The 18253-nt window shown below is 43.2% G+C and overlaps 1 protein-coding gene across 1 annotated transcript in view; it reads left to right on the top strand.

Annotated features, from left to right (window-relative positions):
* dhx30 (DEAH (Asp-Glu-Ala-His) box helicase 30) overlaps positions 1 to 18242 on the top strand; it is a gene marked incomplete at its 5' end in the record, with an annotated part of 54291 nt that extends 36049 nt beyond the window's left edge. The window contains 4 exons of the mRNA XM_084327850.1: positions 7125 to 7282; positions 8125 to 8228; positions 13609 to 13748; positions 17383 to 18242. Of these exons, the coding sequence (XP_084183976.1) occupies positions 7125 to 7282; positions 8125 to 8228; positions 13609 to 13748; positions 17383 to 17633 (653 nt within the window). The 3' untranslated portion in view covers positions 17634 to 18242. The remainder of the gene's footprint in view (positions 1 to 7124; positions 7283 to 8124; positions 8229 to 13608; positions 13749 to 17382) is intronic.
* Between the last annotated feature and the right edge of the window lie 11 nt (positions 18243 to 18253).

The raw sequence follows: 18253 nt of genomic DNA, 5'->3' as shown, positions 1-18253 counted from the left end.
AGGCACGCTGAAAGAAAGTGGAAGAAGGATAAGTTACATGTCTCGTTTGGGATTTTAAAATACTGTAAAATGGAGTATCAAAGAGCCATGAAGGCTGCTAAAACTGAGTATATCTCCAATCTTATTTCTAAGAATATTAGCAAACCCAGGGTTCTATTTAATACTCTTGACTCTCTTGTAAACCCTCGTGATACTGCCCCTGTTGTACCATCGCCTGCTCTCTGTAATGATTTTTTAAATTTCTTTGTTGACAAAATCTCGTCTCTTCGGTCTGCACCCCCTCTTGCTGCCCCCGACCCCTCGGTTCCACCTGTGTGCCCAGCTGATTTTGAGGAGTTTCAACCCATATCCTTGTCCTCACTGTCTGATGTTGTTCGTGAGTTGCGGCCCACAAACTGCCTCTCTGACAGTGTTCCCTCTCGCCTTTTAAAACCCTTAGGAGTCAATGGGGCGTATTGCTCCCGTGGGCGGAGAACAAAAGAATTGGAATGTCTTCTAAATGCTCTAAACGTACATATTTTCAGAAATCGATAAAAATAGAAAAATGACAATTTCGAGTGCTTTGAGATGTACTATATATGTCTCATTACTTGCTAAACATAATACGACTTGTAAATAAGTTTAATTCTTGCTAGATGGTATGCTTGTAATTATTTCCGTTTGCGAGAGAACTACAGCGCGTCACGAAACGCACATACACGCACGCGCGCACACACACAAGAGAAGCGTGTGCGCTGTGAATAGGTGTTAGACCCCCGCGCAGAGGTGAGGGGTATCAGAGACTCGCTACCCCCCATCCAAATTCTAAACAACAGATCGGCATCGGCTTTTCATAATATGTATGAATTATCTCTTGCAATAATATCCACGGGACACTGAGCTGCTTCGCAGAATAATGTGGTGTGCGTGTATGTGTGTGTGTGTGCGCTGAGACGCAGCGTCGAGACGAAACTTGTGTCGAGTCTGCTTCTATGTATGCTTCTTCAGCGCGAGAGGGGGTGTTTCTCACTGTCTGTCGTTGATAATATAATCTGAAGAGGTCCTGCATTATTATTATTATTCTCGAGAATACACGGGACCCGACGGAACGTTAATTTATGTATTAAAACATGCTTTTCATCAACATAACTGGCAGAGACAGAGTGCGTGTGTGTACGAGTTATGAGTTATCTCGCAGTTCATTCAAGCGCGCATCACGGTGATGACAGCTCTCTAGAGTAGAAAGGTGCGCTCACAGGGGCGTAGCTGGAGATTCTGGGCCCCATGAAAGAATCAATTTGTGGGCCCCCAATCTATTAAAAAAATGTGGGGCCCCCAATCTATAAAAAAAATTTGGGGCATTTGCTGGGCCCTTGGAATCATCCTAACCCCCCCCCCCCCCCCAGCTACTCCCCTGCACACACACACACACTCACACTCTCTCAAACAGAGAAATCAAAAGAAATCAGTACATTACCTTGTATTACTATTGTAATCCAAAAGCGATATATAGGGTTGTTCATTGTACAATACAATTGATACAGTTGATGTTTCTTGTTGATTATTATTATTCTCTATGTGTATATGAGCATTTTTTCAATACCCAACTATGTAGTTGCCGCTTGTCGCTAGGCTAGGCCTCCTGCTGGGTCCATTCACTGGAATAACAAAGGAATGACTGGGCCTTTGCTCCAGGTGTGAAATGGTTCGAGTGACAATGATCACATTGAATTCTGGGAGTGTAGTTCTCTCATCAGATAGCTGAATGAACTTGGATCAAGTTCAAGTCCTATCCTGAAAAGTTGTTAGGATTTTACCAGAATGTTTGATAGGACATTGATTGAAAACTATCGTCTCAAATTTGACAATTGATGGCTTATTTTGAAGGTATGAATCTGTAATTTTACATTATGTAACAAAAAAAAAAGAGAATATTCTGAGAAGGTGGAGCTAGAAACTTTAGACTTCAGGGGGTTAAAAGAGGTTTTTGATTTGGAGTCAGTTGGCTCTTTTATTCTTGTCTTGGTGCATGCTTGTTTTAGTTCAGGAATTTTTCCAACTTCTTTTAAAGGGGCTATGTATTATAAATGTCATTTTTCAGTCTCTAGCATTGTATTATAGTAATAGGAGTTCGTATCAATGTGTTTTAGGGTCTAAATACCATATTGGCGTATTGCTCAGATTCAGCCCAGCCCCTTTCCTGGTCTAGTAAATCAGGTCATATTATTTTTGAACGGCCAATACGCGTCATACAGCCGCTGGGTAGCGCACAGTGATGCGATTGGCTCTGTGGTTGGAGCTAATGCCCGCCCCCATTCTACCTAGACTAGACAGCGAGTGGAGCTGCGGGGCCGTGCGCTTTGGAGGGAGAGAAAGGAAGAGAGAGCCGAGAGGGAGAGAAAGGAAGAGAGAGGGAGGGAGAGAGAGGGGGCACTTGGGGGGGGTACCTGCCGGCCGCGCGCCACACGGGAGATTGAAAGAAAAGAAAAAAAAACACAAGCTGCCGCGTCTCATCACCGAGAGCCGAGTGGGAGAGAAAGGAAGGAAGAGAGAGGGAGGGAGGGAGGGAGAGAGAGGGGGCACTTGGGGGGTGGGGGTACCTGCCGGCCGCGCGCCACACGGGAGATTGAAAGAAAAGAAAAAACACACAAGCTGCCGCGTCTCATCAGCGAGTGGAGCTGCGGGGCTGTGCGCTTTGGAGGGAGAGAAAGGAAGAGAGAGCCGAGAAGGAGAGAAAGGAAGAGAGAGGGGGGAGGGAGAGAGGGGGCATTGCCTGTCTCTCTCTCTCTCTCTCTCTCTCTCTCTCTCTCTCTCTCTCTCTCTCTCTCTCTCTCTCTCTCTCTCTCTCTCTCTCTCTCTCTCTCTCTCTCTCTCTCTCTCTCTCTCTCTCTCTCTCTCTCTCTCTCTCTCGCTCTCTCTCTCTCTCTCTCTCTCGCTCTCTCGCTCTCTCGCTCTCTCGCTCTCTATCTCTATCTATCTATCTATCTATCTATACACCTACCAGTGTGGACTGACTGTCACTCAAAGTGCTTATGGGCGGAGCCAGGCCATAACAGCCTGATTTCTTGAGGCTGAAAAATGATGGTTTTGAGTACTTGATTAGAAATATAAAACAATGAATTTTTTTGAAAAAAACCTTACAAATGTCTTCAATAGACTAACAGGAATTGTGTAAAGTTGCCCAAATAGTGCTAGGAATAGCAATACATAGCCCCTTTAAACACGCTATAGTGCAGCCGCTAATCCAAAAAACAAACTTGGACCCTTCTGTTCTCTCAAATTTTAGGCCCATCTCGAAACTGCCCTTTCTGTCCAAAGTGCTGGAGAAGGTAATCTCCATCCAGCTGCAATATTTTTTTAGAGACAAACGACATCTACGAGAAGTTTCAGTCGGGTTTTAGACCTCGTCATAGTACTGAGACTGCTCTTTTAAAAATGTTCAATGACATTATTTTAACTGTGGACTCTGGGTGTGATGCCATTATGGTAACACTGGATTTGACCGCTGCCTTTGATACGGTGGATCATAAGACCCTTTTATCCCGCCTAGAACAGTGTGTTGGCATAAGAGGTGCTGCCCTTATGTTAATTCAGTCGTACCTGACTGATGGGACTTTCTCTGTCCATCTGGGAAATTTCTCCTCAAATGTGGCCCCTCTTTCCTGTGGTGTTCCCCAAGGTTCCATCCTGGGTCCCTTGTTGTTTTCCTTATACATGCTGCCCTTAGGCTCTATTCTGCGCAAGCATAATGTCTCTTTTCGCTGCTATGCGGACGATGTCCAAATTTACCTTCCTCTAAAAATAGAAAGCAATAACTGTCTTGAACCTCTGCTGGCCGCTCTTGCCGACATCAAGATTTGGATGGATCTAAATTTCCTAAATCTTAATGACGGCAAGACGGAGGTTATTGTGTTTGGGCAGCTGGACCGCTTGGGAAACTCGGCTGGTATTTTAGGGCCCCTCGATGCCAAAAAACTAAATTCTATAAAAAGCCTTGGTGTCACTTTTGACAGGGATCTGAAATTTAACAAACAGATTGGGTCTGTGGTCAAATGCTCCTTCTTTCAACTAAGACTCCTGGCAAAGGTAAAGCCCTACCTATCTCCCAAAGACCTGGAGAGGGTCATCCATGCATTCATATCGTCAAGGCTGGACTATTGTAATGCTCTATATGTGGGTCTCGACCAGCTCTCCCTACGACGTCTGCAGCTAGTGCAGAACGCTGCTGCACGCCTCTTGACTGGCACTAAGAGGCGTGAGCACATCAGTCCAGTGCTAGCTTCCCTGCACTGGCCCCTGTTCGTTTCAGGATTGATTTTAAAATTGCGTTGTTTGTTTTTAAAGCCTTAAATGGTCTGGCCCCTCAGTACCTAGCTGAACTTCTCCATGTTTCCACCCCAGTTAGAGCACTGAGGTCATCAAATAAATTACTTTTAGATGTCCCAAGGTCTAGGCAAAAAACAAAAGGTGACCGAGCATTTGCAGTGGCTGCCCCTAAATTATGGAACAGTCTTCCACTGCAAATTAGATCTGCTCAGACCCTAGACAATTTTAAGGCTCAGCTAAATAAAGACTCACTTATTCTCTTTGGCGTTTTGAGGCTTAGTAAGCCATATATCCCTGGTTGTGTCGTGATTGTTTTTAATGTATTGCAGCTTCTGATTTTGTGTACATACTGTATTTGTAATCTTTTGTATTTCTTAGTTTTTTTATATTGTTTAATGTATTACAGCTTCTGATTGTGTGTATTGTATTTTGTATATTCTTTTTTGTATTTCTCAGTTTTTATATTGTATTTTTAGTTATATTGTGAAGCACTTTGGTACAACTTCGGTTGGTTTTAAATGTGCTATATGAATAAATTTGACCTTGACCTTACAGATGTGTTCCATAGACTTACAGGAATTTTGTAAAATTGCCCAAATAGTGAAAAATAAAGCAAAATATGACCCATTTAACATCATAAGCTTTTATTGTTGTATTGTAAATCTGGAAAATAAACAAATATTATTTAACACTTTGGTCGCCAGGCTTATATTCTTAATATACCATCCTCCGCCAGCTCTATTTGTCTATGGAGAAGTTCCCCTTCTTTGCAGGGCTATAACCTTTTAAATTGTATTGCTAAATTGACATTACTATGGCCCATTCAACATCAAGTATCTATTGTTCAGGGTGTAGCAACGTTATACTTTTTCATTCACATATTCATACTAAAATACGGTTTAAAGTATAAGTATGTTTTTATCGTTTTCTGCAGCTTTCTCCAGAACGTGTTCGTGTTATAGCCCCAAATGCATTATATTGATGATCAAATACAGTTTGATAGGAATCTGCGCGAGATAAAAATGTTCAAATGGACGTGCTTCTAGAAGTTACTACTGATCATCTGATGTTGTACCGGATGGGGGGGGGGGGGGTCGTTTATAATTCTGTGGCCAACGTTGGATGATTCATCTAGTGTGGGTGATATGATCATTAGAGCAGTTAGTATCGAACACGTTAAAAAATAACGCTGAATCGGGGGGCTACGTGGCGTAGTGGGCAAGGCGCTCGCCATGAATTCGGAGACGCTGGGCTCGCCTGTTCGAGCCCAGCGCTCCACATTGCTTTCAGTTTAGCTGGTTGTTCATACTAATACACATTGGCCGTATTAGGGGGTGGGAAACTGATGGGTGGGGATCGGGCGTTGTGGACAGCGACTCCTACAGGTCGGTTGGTGCGCCTGCGCAGTAGAATCAGGAAGTGTCGGGGGCAGCGTGAGCCTCCCACGCGTTACTCCTCGCCACTGAGGGATCGAGCTGCGCAGGTGAAAAGATGCGACTGCTGTTACCTCAAGTACCGGAGGGGACTTGTGCTATGTATGACTTAGTCCACATTGCAGCCGGCTTGTGGGAGGCAAGAAACAGCGTTCGTGACAGGGGAGGGTTGAATTGGATGATACGAAATTGGGATGGGAGAAAATATAGAAAACGGGAGAAAAAGTGGATTAAAAAAAAAAAAAGCGCTGAATCTTACCGTAGCTTCCTCATAGCGTTGGGCGATGAGCGTGGAACAGAAATATTCCTATTATGGGATGTAGAAATATGCTATCCATTTCCAGGTTGTATAATAGTATATACGTCCAAATCATGTTGTTTATCGAGTTATTGGTAACGGATTGCTATCCGTTGTGTCTAGCTCGAGTCCTGGGACTATTACCGAGTGATCGGACCGAATTGGAATGAGCACCAGCTTCCATTTCCTGTTTCCGCTCTGGGCGATCCGCCGATCGGCCACCAGATGGCGCTCTTGAACCGTTGGAGAGTTGAGAGGGGATCAACAGTAGATCTCAAGTCTCCGGGGGAGAAATATGATTTCGATCACAGATTTTTGAAATATTGATATCAAAGACGTGGTACGGCGTCTTTGGCCGAATGAGCATGGCGGGGAATGACGTGGTACGGCGTTTTTGGCGACCATAGTGTTAAAAGACAAAACAAAATTGTTCAAAGCTTGATTTCCATATCCTTTTCAATGACCTGAGTTGTTGAATAAGATAAGATATTCCTTTATTGATCCCCTTGGGGAAATGTAGGTATCATAACAGCATATAAATTACAATAAATATAGGTAATAAGATAATACTATATAAAATAAGAAATAAACATTAAAAAAACAAGGGAGGTTCTGTATACTCTTATCGGTCATAAGACACACTGTGCCAGAGTCCGTGCAGGGTTTAGTAGTTAAGAGTCAGATCGTTCTAATAAGTTCAGGGTTGTTTTATATAGTTTGGTTGATCCAGAAAAATACTGGTTTTCTCATCACACAAAAGTCCCTCAGTGGTCCGTCCTCATGAGTCGCTCTTCATCTAGTCAGGAAATCAACATCCTTGCCTGAATCCCCAGCTGACCTTTTATTGGTGATCAGTTGCCACTTCCAGCGAACACATGCTCCCCCATTCCCACACATGTATCAATCAATCACTCAACCCAGGTATTTCTCTCAATGAAAACCAGTTTAAAGGTCACGCAAAGGAAGGAAAGTAAAGTAGGGACCCCTTCATATTCCTCTCATTCCTAACAATAGTGGCATTCACACTATGCCTAGAAAAACTCCCATCTTCATGAACTGATTGGTGCTGTTGTGCCTCTGTGTCACAGGTCTGGTCTCCCAGTTCAGTGATAACCTGTGTGAAGCCCAGCTGGTGTCCCACTCCTCTGAGTGCCACCAGACCTCTTCTCTCTACAACCAGCACAGCCACCAGGATGAGCTGGTCAAGGCTGTGCTGCTGGCAGGCCTCTACCCCAACCTGATTCAGGTACACAGTCAGGAACCTGAGAGTCCAGTACAGTTAGTCTGTCAGTCACTCACTCACTGATGGACCCTCACTGACACTCACTCACTCACTCACTCACTCACTGACAGTCATTCACTCACTCACTCACTTGACGGACACTCACTCACTGATGGACACTCACTCACTCACTGACGAACACTCACTCACTCACTGACGAACACTCACTCACTGACGGACACTCACTCACTCACTGACGGACACTCACTCACTCACTCACTGACATTCACTCACTCACTCACTCACTGATGGACACTCACTCACTGACGAACACTCACTCACTCACTGACGAACACTCACTCACTGACGGACACTCACTCACTCACTCACTCACTGACAGTCATTCACTCACTCACTCACTCACTCACTCACTCACTCACTTGACGGACACTCACTCACTCACTGATGGACACTCACTCACTGACAGTCACTCACGAACACTCACTCACTCACTAACACTCACTCACTCACTGACAGTCATTCACTCACTCACTGACGGACACTCACTCACTCACTGACGGACACTCACTCACTCACTGATGGACACTCACTCACTCACTGACAGTCATTCACTCACTCACGGACGGACACTCACTCACTGACGGACACTCACTCACTGACGGACACTCACTCACTCACTGATGGACACTCACTCACTGACGGACACTCACTCACTGACGGACACTCACTCACTCACTCACGGACACTCACTCACTGATGGACACTCACTCACTCACTCACTGACAGTCATTCACTCACTCACTGATGGACACGCACTCACGCTCTTAACTGTTTTTCTCCTACAGGTGAAGAGAGGCACGGTGACCAAAGGGGGTCGCTTCCGGCCCAGCGGCGTGGGTTACCGCATGACCAGCGGACCAGTGCATCTCCACCGCTCCTCTGTCAACAGGTGTGTGATGGTGCTTTGCAGAGGAAGAAACCTATTGATTTTGGTGACGTTTCCTCTAGCGCCCCCATCAGGCCAAATTCCTCAAATGAGTGCATCTCCTGACCTGTATGTTGTACTTGAGCAGGGGTTCTCAAACGTTTTCATACCACAACCCCATTTTATTTAGGATTTTTTTTGGCAACCCCACACTTAATGTATCGCATAATTTCAACGTGGAATTAAGGAATATCAAAATCTTAAGCACACATTGTTGAACTTGATTATGCATATTTATTAGAACATTTTATTACAGCACCAGTGTTTCCCCTGCGCCGCTGCTATGAACTAGACCAGGGGTGCCCAACCTTTTTTGAACCAAGATCTACTTTTTAATTTGCCACCTAGCCGAGAGCTACCAGCCCAAATTTGTCCTACTCTCGGCTAGTATTAGTATTAGTATATATATATATATATATAATTTTTTTTTATCATTTCATTTGGGCTGTGGGGGGTGCTTAATGTAAAAGACTGACCTGAGGAAAAGGCTGCAGGGAGAAAGCACTGCAGTCTAGTCGATTTTGTGTTTTGAGCACAAAGTTCATCATAGATCTAGCCTCTTTATTTTGCTCTCAAAGTGCACCAGATTGATGCATTTAACTTTAAAATGTAAAAAATAAATAAAAAATGCATGCCCCCGGACCCCCCTAGAGGCACAGCACCACTGCCGATTTTTTTTCAGGGGAAACACTGAGCACTGTTATCAATACAAATTTTCTTACTTGCCAATGCGCGACCCCACTGTCACCTACCCATGGCCCCACTTTGGGTCGCAACCCATAGTTTGAGAGCCGCTGGCTTAGAGTATAGGAAGAGGGAATTCACAACGACAGGCGATGTCCTCTTAGGGGCACTTCACCAAAAACAATGCTGATTTATTTTGCACATAATCTCACACACATGCAAAACAGTTTTGCACACATTAATTTAGTTTGATAGTTATTGAGAGTGAATGAGTTTGAATGAATATGGCCACCAGTGATGTCATCTCATTGAATGTTTGTGTTGTGTTAAATTAGGGCTGGGCGATATGGCCAAAAACGTTATTGTGATAAAATAATAAAATTTTCATATCACTCGATATCGATAATTATCGTCTATATAATTTCTGTCAAGTTTAATTAATTTCTTATGCCCGGCGCCGTTCTTCTACGCAGTAAACACGGCCCAGTGCATAGATTATTATATTCCACCAGGGGGCAACCTACCGCCACTGGATCATATGCATTATAAGAATGGAACTAACACAGTTAGCCAGAGCAAGCGGTGTATCCAATGACAATGTACTAACTATCACCCTAAAATACTCCGTTCCGCCCCAATACATTGCAACGACGTCCACCGCGGCGCAGCATACCCCACACTACTCTAACCGTTACCCTCAGAATTCACGCCACACACCCACTCCGCACGTAAACTATAAAATAGCGGCGTGAAAGCTAATGATCCTAGCCAGCCTTGTTTACTACCCAGAGGTGCACCGCGGGTCTCCTTCGCTGTCGCCATCTCCTTCACTGATTGGTTGTTAGTGCGCGTGTGCTGATATCCAAGCTAGGAAAATCGATATATCGAAACTTTGCGACCACGTTTCATGTTTATTTCGAGGAAATAATTTATCACGTTAGTTATCGTTTTATCGCCCAGCCCTATGTTAAATACAGCTCCTTGAAATAATGTAGATGGAAAAAATAACTATACCATGTCTTATAGGGACTGCAAAATGTGCAGATAGTCGACTGGCAGTCTGATTTAACTTAATTTAACTTAAATTTTACTTAAATCAGACATTAAGCACCCCCCCCCCCACAGCCCAAATGGAATGATAAAAAAAATACCGTAATTTTCAGACTATAAGGCGCACCCGAGTATAAGCCGCAGCAGCTAAATTGAATGATGTGTACATGTATAAGCCGCACTGGACTATAAGCCGCCGGTGTTTTAATGTTTAATTACCACAGAGGGGATTGTCGGGAAAGAGATGGCTGTTTGAGGAAGCTCCCATTTATTAACATGTGGTGTGGACCGGCCATAGGTATACACTACGGCCGGCTAGCGTGATAGCTGAATCTGGTGTGCTAGAGTCCATCCATGATTCTGTGAAAATCATACAGCAGCAGTCTAAGTTTCTCTGAGTAGTGAGTCGCAAGCGGATTTCATCCATCTTGTTCCGAATGGAGCAGGGGTTTGTTAGGAAGAGTGTCGGCAACGGTGGCTTGAATGGATTAGCCGTTAGCCTAGCATTGATGCCAGCCCGCTTGCCTCGCTTCTGCTTCCGTTCGCAGCGTCTTCTTCTCCGCTTGTCTGGTGCGGCAGGAGCCTCGCTTGGAAAATGGGGGGAAAAGTCGCGGCTTATAGTCAGAAAATTACGGTATATATATATTTTGCATTCAACTGAGATATCGGCAGTCGACTAGTCGAGGTCAGCCCTAGTACCCAGTGACATCACTGGTGGCCATATTCAAATGAATTTACTCTCAATAACTGTCAAACTAAACAAAACTGAGTTTTTGGATGTGTGAGATTATGTGCAAAATAAATCAGCATTGTTTTTTTGGTGAAGTGCCCCTTTAACACCACATCATTGACAACTGTCATGTGTGCAGTGCACCAATCGTTGTTCTAATTTTGATCGCTAGCCTAGCTTACCTCAGTTGGCTGTACGTTTGTCTCAATTACAGTCACAAAATCCGCTATGAACACATTCTACCACCTCTCCTCTAGCACCACCATCAGGCCAAACCTTTCATTTTCAAATGTATCTCCAGACGCATCAGTCGAATAGTCAAATTTGCTGTGATAATTCATGACCCCTAGTCGAACAAGCCTATTAATTTTGACCCCAAACAAATGGTCTAAAGCAGGGGTGGGCAATTATTTTTCCCAGGGGGCCGAATGAGCAACTGAAAATATGTTTGAGGGCCGGGCCAAAATTCCAAACTCAATTATGCATAATATACCTTTTATTTCTATATAAAAAGCAGTAAATGGCATTGTTTTGACCCCTGGTAAGAGTGTATGTTATTATTTGGCAATTAAAAGGTGAGGTTAGCTTTCAAAAATATCATTTATTCAAATAGAATTTATTTCCAAAATGATAAACAAAATGTGAAACATTAACACTTTGATCGCCATCATTAAAATTCATGATTTACCATCCCTTGCCAGCTCTATTTGTCTATGGAGAAGTTCCCCTTCTTTGCAGGGCTATACCTTTTTAAATTCTATTGCTAGATTGCCATTATTATGGCCCATTCAATGTCCTATATGTATTGTTCAGGGTGTATCAACGTTAAACTTTTTCATTCACATATTCATACTAAAATATGGTCTAAAGTATAAATATGTTTTTATCTTTTTGTGCAGCTTTCTCCAGAACGTGATTTATAGCTCCAAATGCATTATATTGATGATCAAATACAGTTTGGTAGGAATCTGTGCGAGATCAAATATTTCAACTGGACGTGGTTCTGGAAGTTACTACACGTCATCTGATGTTGACCGGATGGGCGAGGGGGCGTTTATAATTCCGTGGGCAACGTTATACCATTCATCTAATGTGGGTCATATGTTCATCATAGCAGTTAGTATAGAAGATGTTAGAATATAACGTTGAAACTCACGTGGCTTCCTCGCGCCGCTGGCAGATGATCGTGGAACAGAATTTTCTCTATTATGGGATGGAGAAATGCCCGATCTATTTCCAGGTTGTATAATAGTATATACGTCCAAATCATGTTGTTTTTTCGAGTTATTTCCACCGATCGATGTTCACTGTGTGAAGACGGAGTCTCTCTAACATTAGCGAGTGCCTGGACCACATATGGAGTGAGCCCTGCCGGGTCAAAGGTTGATTTCCGGTTTCGATCTGCCGATCTGCCACCAGATGGCGCTCTTGAACCGCTAGAGAGTTGAGAGGAGATCAGCAGTGTGTCTCAGGGCTCCGAAGGGGAAATATGATTCCGATCACAGATTTTTGAGTTACGGCGTCTTCGGCAGAATGAGCATGGCTAGGAATGACGTGTAAACTCGTCATCGGCGATCATAGTGTTAATAACAAAGGGCATTTTGAGTTTCATATACTATTGAAACAAGGATTTTCTTAGCTTTCTAAAGACATCACATCATCTTATAGCAAAAATAAACAAGACATGTCACTGAACTGTGTAAATAAAAGTGTCCCAGTTTTGTAGCCTTTTTTACTTTACATGCCTATATTAAACATTTAATGTTTTCAGAACTTTGAAAAAAAAAAATATCAAGTGTCCCATTTCACTTGTTATATTTCCACATTTTAGTGTTCTTCAGTTCTTTCTTTCTTTTCATTCAGTGTGAGAAATCCAGTCTCTGTTGAGCTTTAACAAGTCCATCAAAGTCAGGTTGCATGTCTGAGGTGGAGATGCGAAGCACAGCTGCCAGATGTTCATCAGTGACAGAGGATCTGTACCTGGACTTGGTAAACGTCATGACTGAGAATGTCTGTTCACATATGTAGGTGGATCCAAAGAGAACCACCATCTTCTGAGCATGTCTCCTCATGTTTGGAAAGTTATCCTCCTTGAGAGCAGAGTAGAACTCTAGCAGTGATGCTGACTTAAAGTGCTCTTTCAGTAGTGAATCAGACTGCAGGTCAATGAGTTCAAGCTGAACAACTATCAACACTGCAGGTAAAGGGAGAGGAAACCAGCTGCATTTCATCCTCAACCTTTTTGAAATCTTAAAGGCCTTGAAAATTCATCATGCAGTGCTCCCAACATGGATGAGTACCTGTGCCGGTGATCAGCTGATGGTTTGACTTCTTTCAGGGTTTTCATGTGTTTGAGATTGTTGCTGCCTAGTTGCCTTGAAATTAATTGCAACTTTGTCATGAAGGCTTTCACATGGCTATGCATTTCATGAGCAAAAATGCCCTTGCCCTGCAGTTGTGTGTTCAGTAGGGATGGGTACCGTTCACATTTGAACCGATACGGTACCGGTACCTGTGAATCGATACCGGTTCGGCTTGCCCCGACTGCTTTGTTGTTGAATCAAGTCAAATCCTAGGTAAGCGTATATTGTGCGTGTGAACGTTGACATGAAAAGTAAAAAAAAGAAGAAAAAATTATTATCATGTAATCTTTCGCGGGCCGGTCAGAATCATCCCGCGGAACAATGCCCAGGTCTGGTCTAAAGTCTGTACTGTCCGCTCCAGTAAAACTAGTGGATCGGATCGGTAATCAGTATTGGCCAAAGGTTTAGTACTCGTCATCGGCAGTGAAAAGGTGTCATCAGTGCACTGCTTGTTGTAATAGTCCCGTATAATGTGTTATTGTGGTGTACGTTACATCGTGTTCACGTGTCTCTGTAGGGGGAAGGACGAGCTCCCCAGTCGCTGGCTGACTTTCTTCAATGCCGTCAAGTCCGAAGGCGGCGTGTTCATCAGAGATTCCTCCACCGCCTCTCCACTGGCCCTGCTGCTTCTCACGGACTGTGACCTCACAGAAAAAGGTTGGTAGACCACAGCTGTATTAAGCCTCGCCCTCTTCCCTTGTTCCTCGGATCACAGCTGTTGCTTTCCCTCTGAGGTGGAAATCTACTCTTAGGTAAAATCTTGTGAAAACAGACGAGTTTTAAATAAAAGACTCTTTTGAATAAAAGCCACTCTGTATGTCATTAACACTTTCATTGCCTTTGATTAACATTGATTTACCCCGTTGAATGCCACCATCCACTTCAATGTTAAAAGCGTTAAAAACGCCTAATCTATGTTTTAAATTATGGCTATGTGTCTAATCTGCCCGTCGCTTATCAATGACTCGTTTTGCAGTCAACATTGTCGAAACGGATTGGTTTTTTATCGATTCCTTTTTCGTTTTATAGCATTTTGAAAAGCCCTCGTTTTCAAGGAAAATATAAAGATTCCATGATAAAAGACATTTACTGGAATATTCTAGAATACACAAAAACGTTGTCATTTTTCGGCCTATTTATGAATGGTTTTCAAATAAACGCTAGATTATCGATAGTATATGTGTACGTATGCACCAGTGGAGGCTGCTGACCATTTTTAGGTGAAGCACAAATTATTATATTATATATTAAATTATATTTTTTTAAACATCCCCAATGCTGCAACACCCCCATTTCTCCCAGGTGTCAGGCTCCTCATTCGCTTCCATTCATTTTGGGGACCATGTTTAAATATCATCCTTCTGAAGTATAAACAAACTATACTGCTGTGACGATTTCAATAAAACAGACCTTTCTGAGTCAATGGTATGCAGTGGCGTTGCGCAATATGTCGGGGCCCCCCCGCAGGGCAGACCACTCCCCTAAATCAAACCAAGCAGACCATGGCTCGGCGGCCCGATCAAACCAAGCAGACCATGGCTCGGCGGCCCGATCAAACCAAGCAGACCATGTACAGTATACAGTGGCTAATATACTATCAATACTACTATTGAATATACATACACTATTCATTTCATTTACACTATACATTTCATCAAACCAGCATGTCATGTCTCCTTTAACTGAGTGAAAAGAGGGAGAACTACATTGACCAGATTGCCTGGCAATGTTTACTTCCTCCTCCACAGAGGCACTAGATCTGAGCCACAAGCTAGCGGCAAACATTCATTCATTTAGGCAGCACCACTAACGCAGTGCACATGCAAATATTATCTGCAGGCTGCATTAGCAGCCAGCAGCCAACGTGATACATTACATTGTGTTTATATGTGACATAGCCAAGTTAACAACGTTCCAATCCCTTAAGTCTCTAAACAATTCAGCTAGCTAACGTTAGCAAAGAATGCTAGCCTAGCCACAAGCTAGCGGCAACATTCATTCATTTACACTAACACAGTGCACATGCAAATATTATCTGCAGGCTGCATTAGCAGCCAGCAGCCAACGTGATACATTACATTGTGTTTATATGTGACATAGCCAAGTTAACAACGTTTCATTCAATCCCTTAATCAAGTCTAAACAATTCGGCTAGCTAACATTAGCCATTAGCAAAGAACGCTAGCCTAGCCACAAGCTAGCGGCAACATTCATTCATTTACACTAACACAGTGCACATGCAAATATTATCTGCAGGCTGCATTAGCAGCCAACGTGATACATTACATTGTGTTTATGTGTGACATAGCCAAGTTAACAACATTGTTCTCTAAACAGTTAGCTAACGTTAGCATCCAGGCTAATCAGGCTTTCGTTTTACAAACTACAACTTACTTTTTTCTGATCCAGGTGCATAAGTCCACTTCTTCATGTTGCTCAGTTGCTGGTTTATACTTCGGTCCTAATGTTGGCGCAAAGTTTAATTTAGCCTACTGTGTGTTGTTACAGCTGTACTGTAAACTACTAGCTACAAGTTAGCTTGCCTTCACTGTCCAAGATGGCACGTTCACGTCAACTACAACTACACTAGTCTTCAACTGAGATAAAAAATATATATATATCGTCCAGTGCACAACAATAAGTGAACAAGTGAATAAAGATCTTAAAATATGAATGATTATATTAGGCAAATTAATGTTCTTCTTCAGGCAAAATGCACACATGAGATGATGGAACACAACTTTGACTAGAACACTGACGCCAGCCCAGCTGCAGTTCTGAATGTATTTTACCAGGCAGACTCTGATTGGATTTGCAAGGCTGCCAATCATTAAACCTCCGTGTATTGGATGTCAAGGGCTGTCAATCATTAAATCCTCCATTCAATGGCAAGAGTTTAACTGCACAGTCCGTGCTTAGATGAAGTTAATGGCCTATTTCGATTGGCTATTTATTATTTATTTAACAATGGGTCAACCTGTGCAGATATTCTGCACGAATAATTACTGCAGGCAATACTGCAGTGCAGGCCTGCTCAGAGCTGTCAATTTTGGCAATTTTTGAAGAAAAAATAATTAGCTGGCATTTTTTTTACAGAAGAAAACATTTATAATAAAAAAAATCATAATAATAATTAAAAAAAAATATATATATATATGTATATGTAAATTAATAATAATTATGAATTATGAGTGAATTTGTATTTCACGTGTTGTCATAGAGAAACCTCCACTGGTATGCACACTATAGACGCGAGCTGAAAAATCGATTCTCTTATTTCCTCATCAGCGATTACAGCCAAACAGCCACATCACACATGGGGGACACGCAGATATCTCCGTGAATACAGATTCGATTACCCCAAGACTGGTAACATAGACTCCTTACCTTAGATCAGATGTTCTCCAAAAAGAGTATTCCAATTCCTGATCGCCATTCCAAATATCGATCACGCTTATTGATTGATTATTGGCTGCTGTAAATATATATTCCAGGCTGATTTCCGTCCCGCAAGCAGATCCCTCTTGAGCAGACTGCTCGCCAGCACAAGGAGCCAGTTGGCTCGCCCCCCAGAGATCTACAGATCCCAGGTCTAAGTGACTGACCTGCAGTTACACAGGGATAGACGATAGGGGGCGCTTTTTTCCAATCTGAGCTCCTGTAGGGGCTGGTGTACCAACGGGAGACTCGGTTGATGAAATATGAATTCAGATCGCTAATAAAAAAATAAAACTATATTTGTCGTCGTGGGCACTCAATGGCGGGGCTGATAAAACGAGATATGTCGTCCGTGGCACTGAAAGGGTTAATGTCATGATGAATTGAAAATGGTGGACCCTGATGTAAACAAGACGAAAGTACAATTGTGTGTATTGAGCCATACTGTATTGTACCCATTCTGCAATCTGTTAATAAAGTTTTCAATCAATCAATGTACAATTGATGTACAATTCCCTCTGAGGGCAGCAACAGTTGTGATTGGAGGGTGGGGTCAAGAAAAGAGGGCGGGTTTGAGATGGGTCAATTGTCACATCACAGTGGCTTTTATTTAAAATGGTCCTTTCCAAAGTAATTTACGTAATCGTAAGATGTCTCAAGACATCTTTGTGACCAAAACGTCAACAACTAAATCACTGCCGAAGTGATCGTGTGTGTGTGTGGGGGGGGGGTACTGTTAAACTTCAGGATCTTCAGGGGGATCGATCACCTGCACCCCACAAAAGAGACGATCCTTTCGATTTCTTCTCATAAACTCATTCCCACACATCTCTCCCGTCCTCTCCTCTCCTAGTGACTGGAGACCGTGTCGAGGTGGCATTCGTCGGCCAGCCCCTGGTGCGCTGTGAGCTGTCGCTGGAGACCTGGGAGCTGCTGTGGGAGCTGCGCACGTCCATCCAGACCATGATGTTCCGCAAACTCAGCAGCACCGCGTCCCCCGCCCTCCAGGACGCCAAGCTCCTCTCCCTGCTGGTGGAGCTGCTCAATAACACCAACTCTAACCCGCACTCTCAGATGCTCCACAGCGACAGTGAAGTGGATTGATTACTTATTTTTACATCAATCCACATTTACCATTGACTGTAAATGGACTGCTTTTATCCAAAGCGCTTCACACCCATTCACTCACACATTCACACACGCTGCCGGGAGGAGCTGGAATCGAACCGGGAACCTTCCGATTACTAGACTAGACTCCACCTCCTGAGCCCCTGTCACCCCCCCGTCTGAGAAGAGTAAACGGTTGTACTTTTTGAAGTGTTAAATGAGTGCCCTGGTTGGCGCTGAGGAATTAAGAGAAGGTGATGAAATATTTGTATGTGATGTATCATGTTTTACCTACTGACAATGTGATGAGGTGAGCTGTTAAATGATGCCTGGAGAAAAACTATATGACAGATACGGTTTTTAAACGGACACTGAAATGCTCTGAAGCAATCGGGACTCTACTGACCCAAGTGGATTGTTTGTTCACAGTAGGTGTTACTGTGGTGCATAATATGGACTGGAGTTGTGAAATCCATTTGTTGAATGGATTGTGGACTCTGGCTTATTTGCTTTTTGAAAAGCAGAAGTAGAGTATATTTTACTCTTGTTAATGAGTATCTAGAGACGTGAGCGAGATGGCGAGACAAAAGATGCAAATGCTATATTCTGTCAAATAT

This window comes from Notolepis coatsorum (assembly GCF_963971535.1).
Source record: "Notolepis coatsorum genome assembly, chromosome: 13".
In the NCBI taxonomy this organism is placed as follows: domain Eukaryota; kingdom Metazoa; phylum Chordata; class Actinopteri; order Aulopiformes; family Paralepididae; genus Notolepis; species Notolepis coatsorum.
This window is presented reverse-complemented; position numbering and strand designations above follow the sequence as displayed.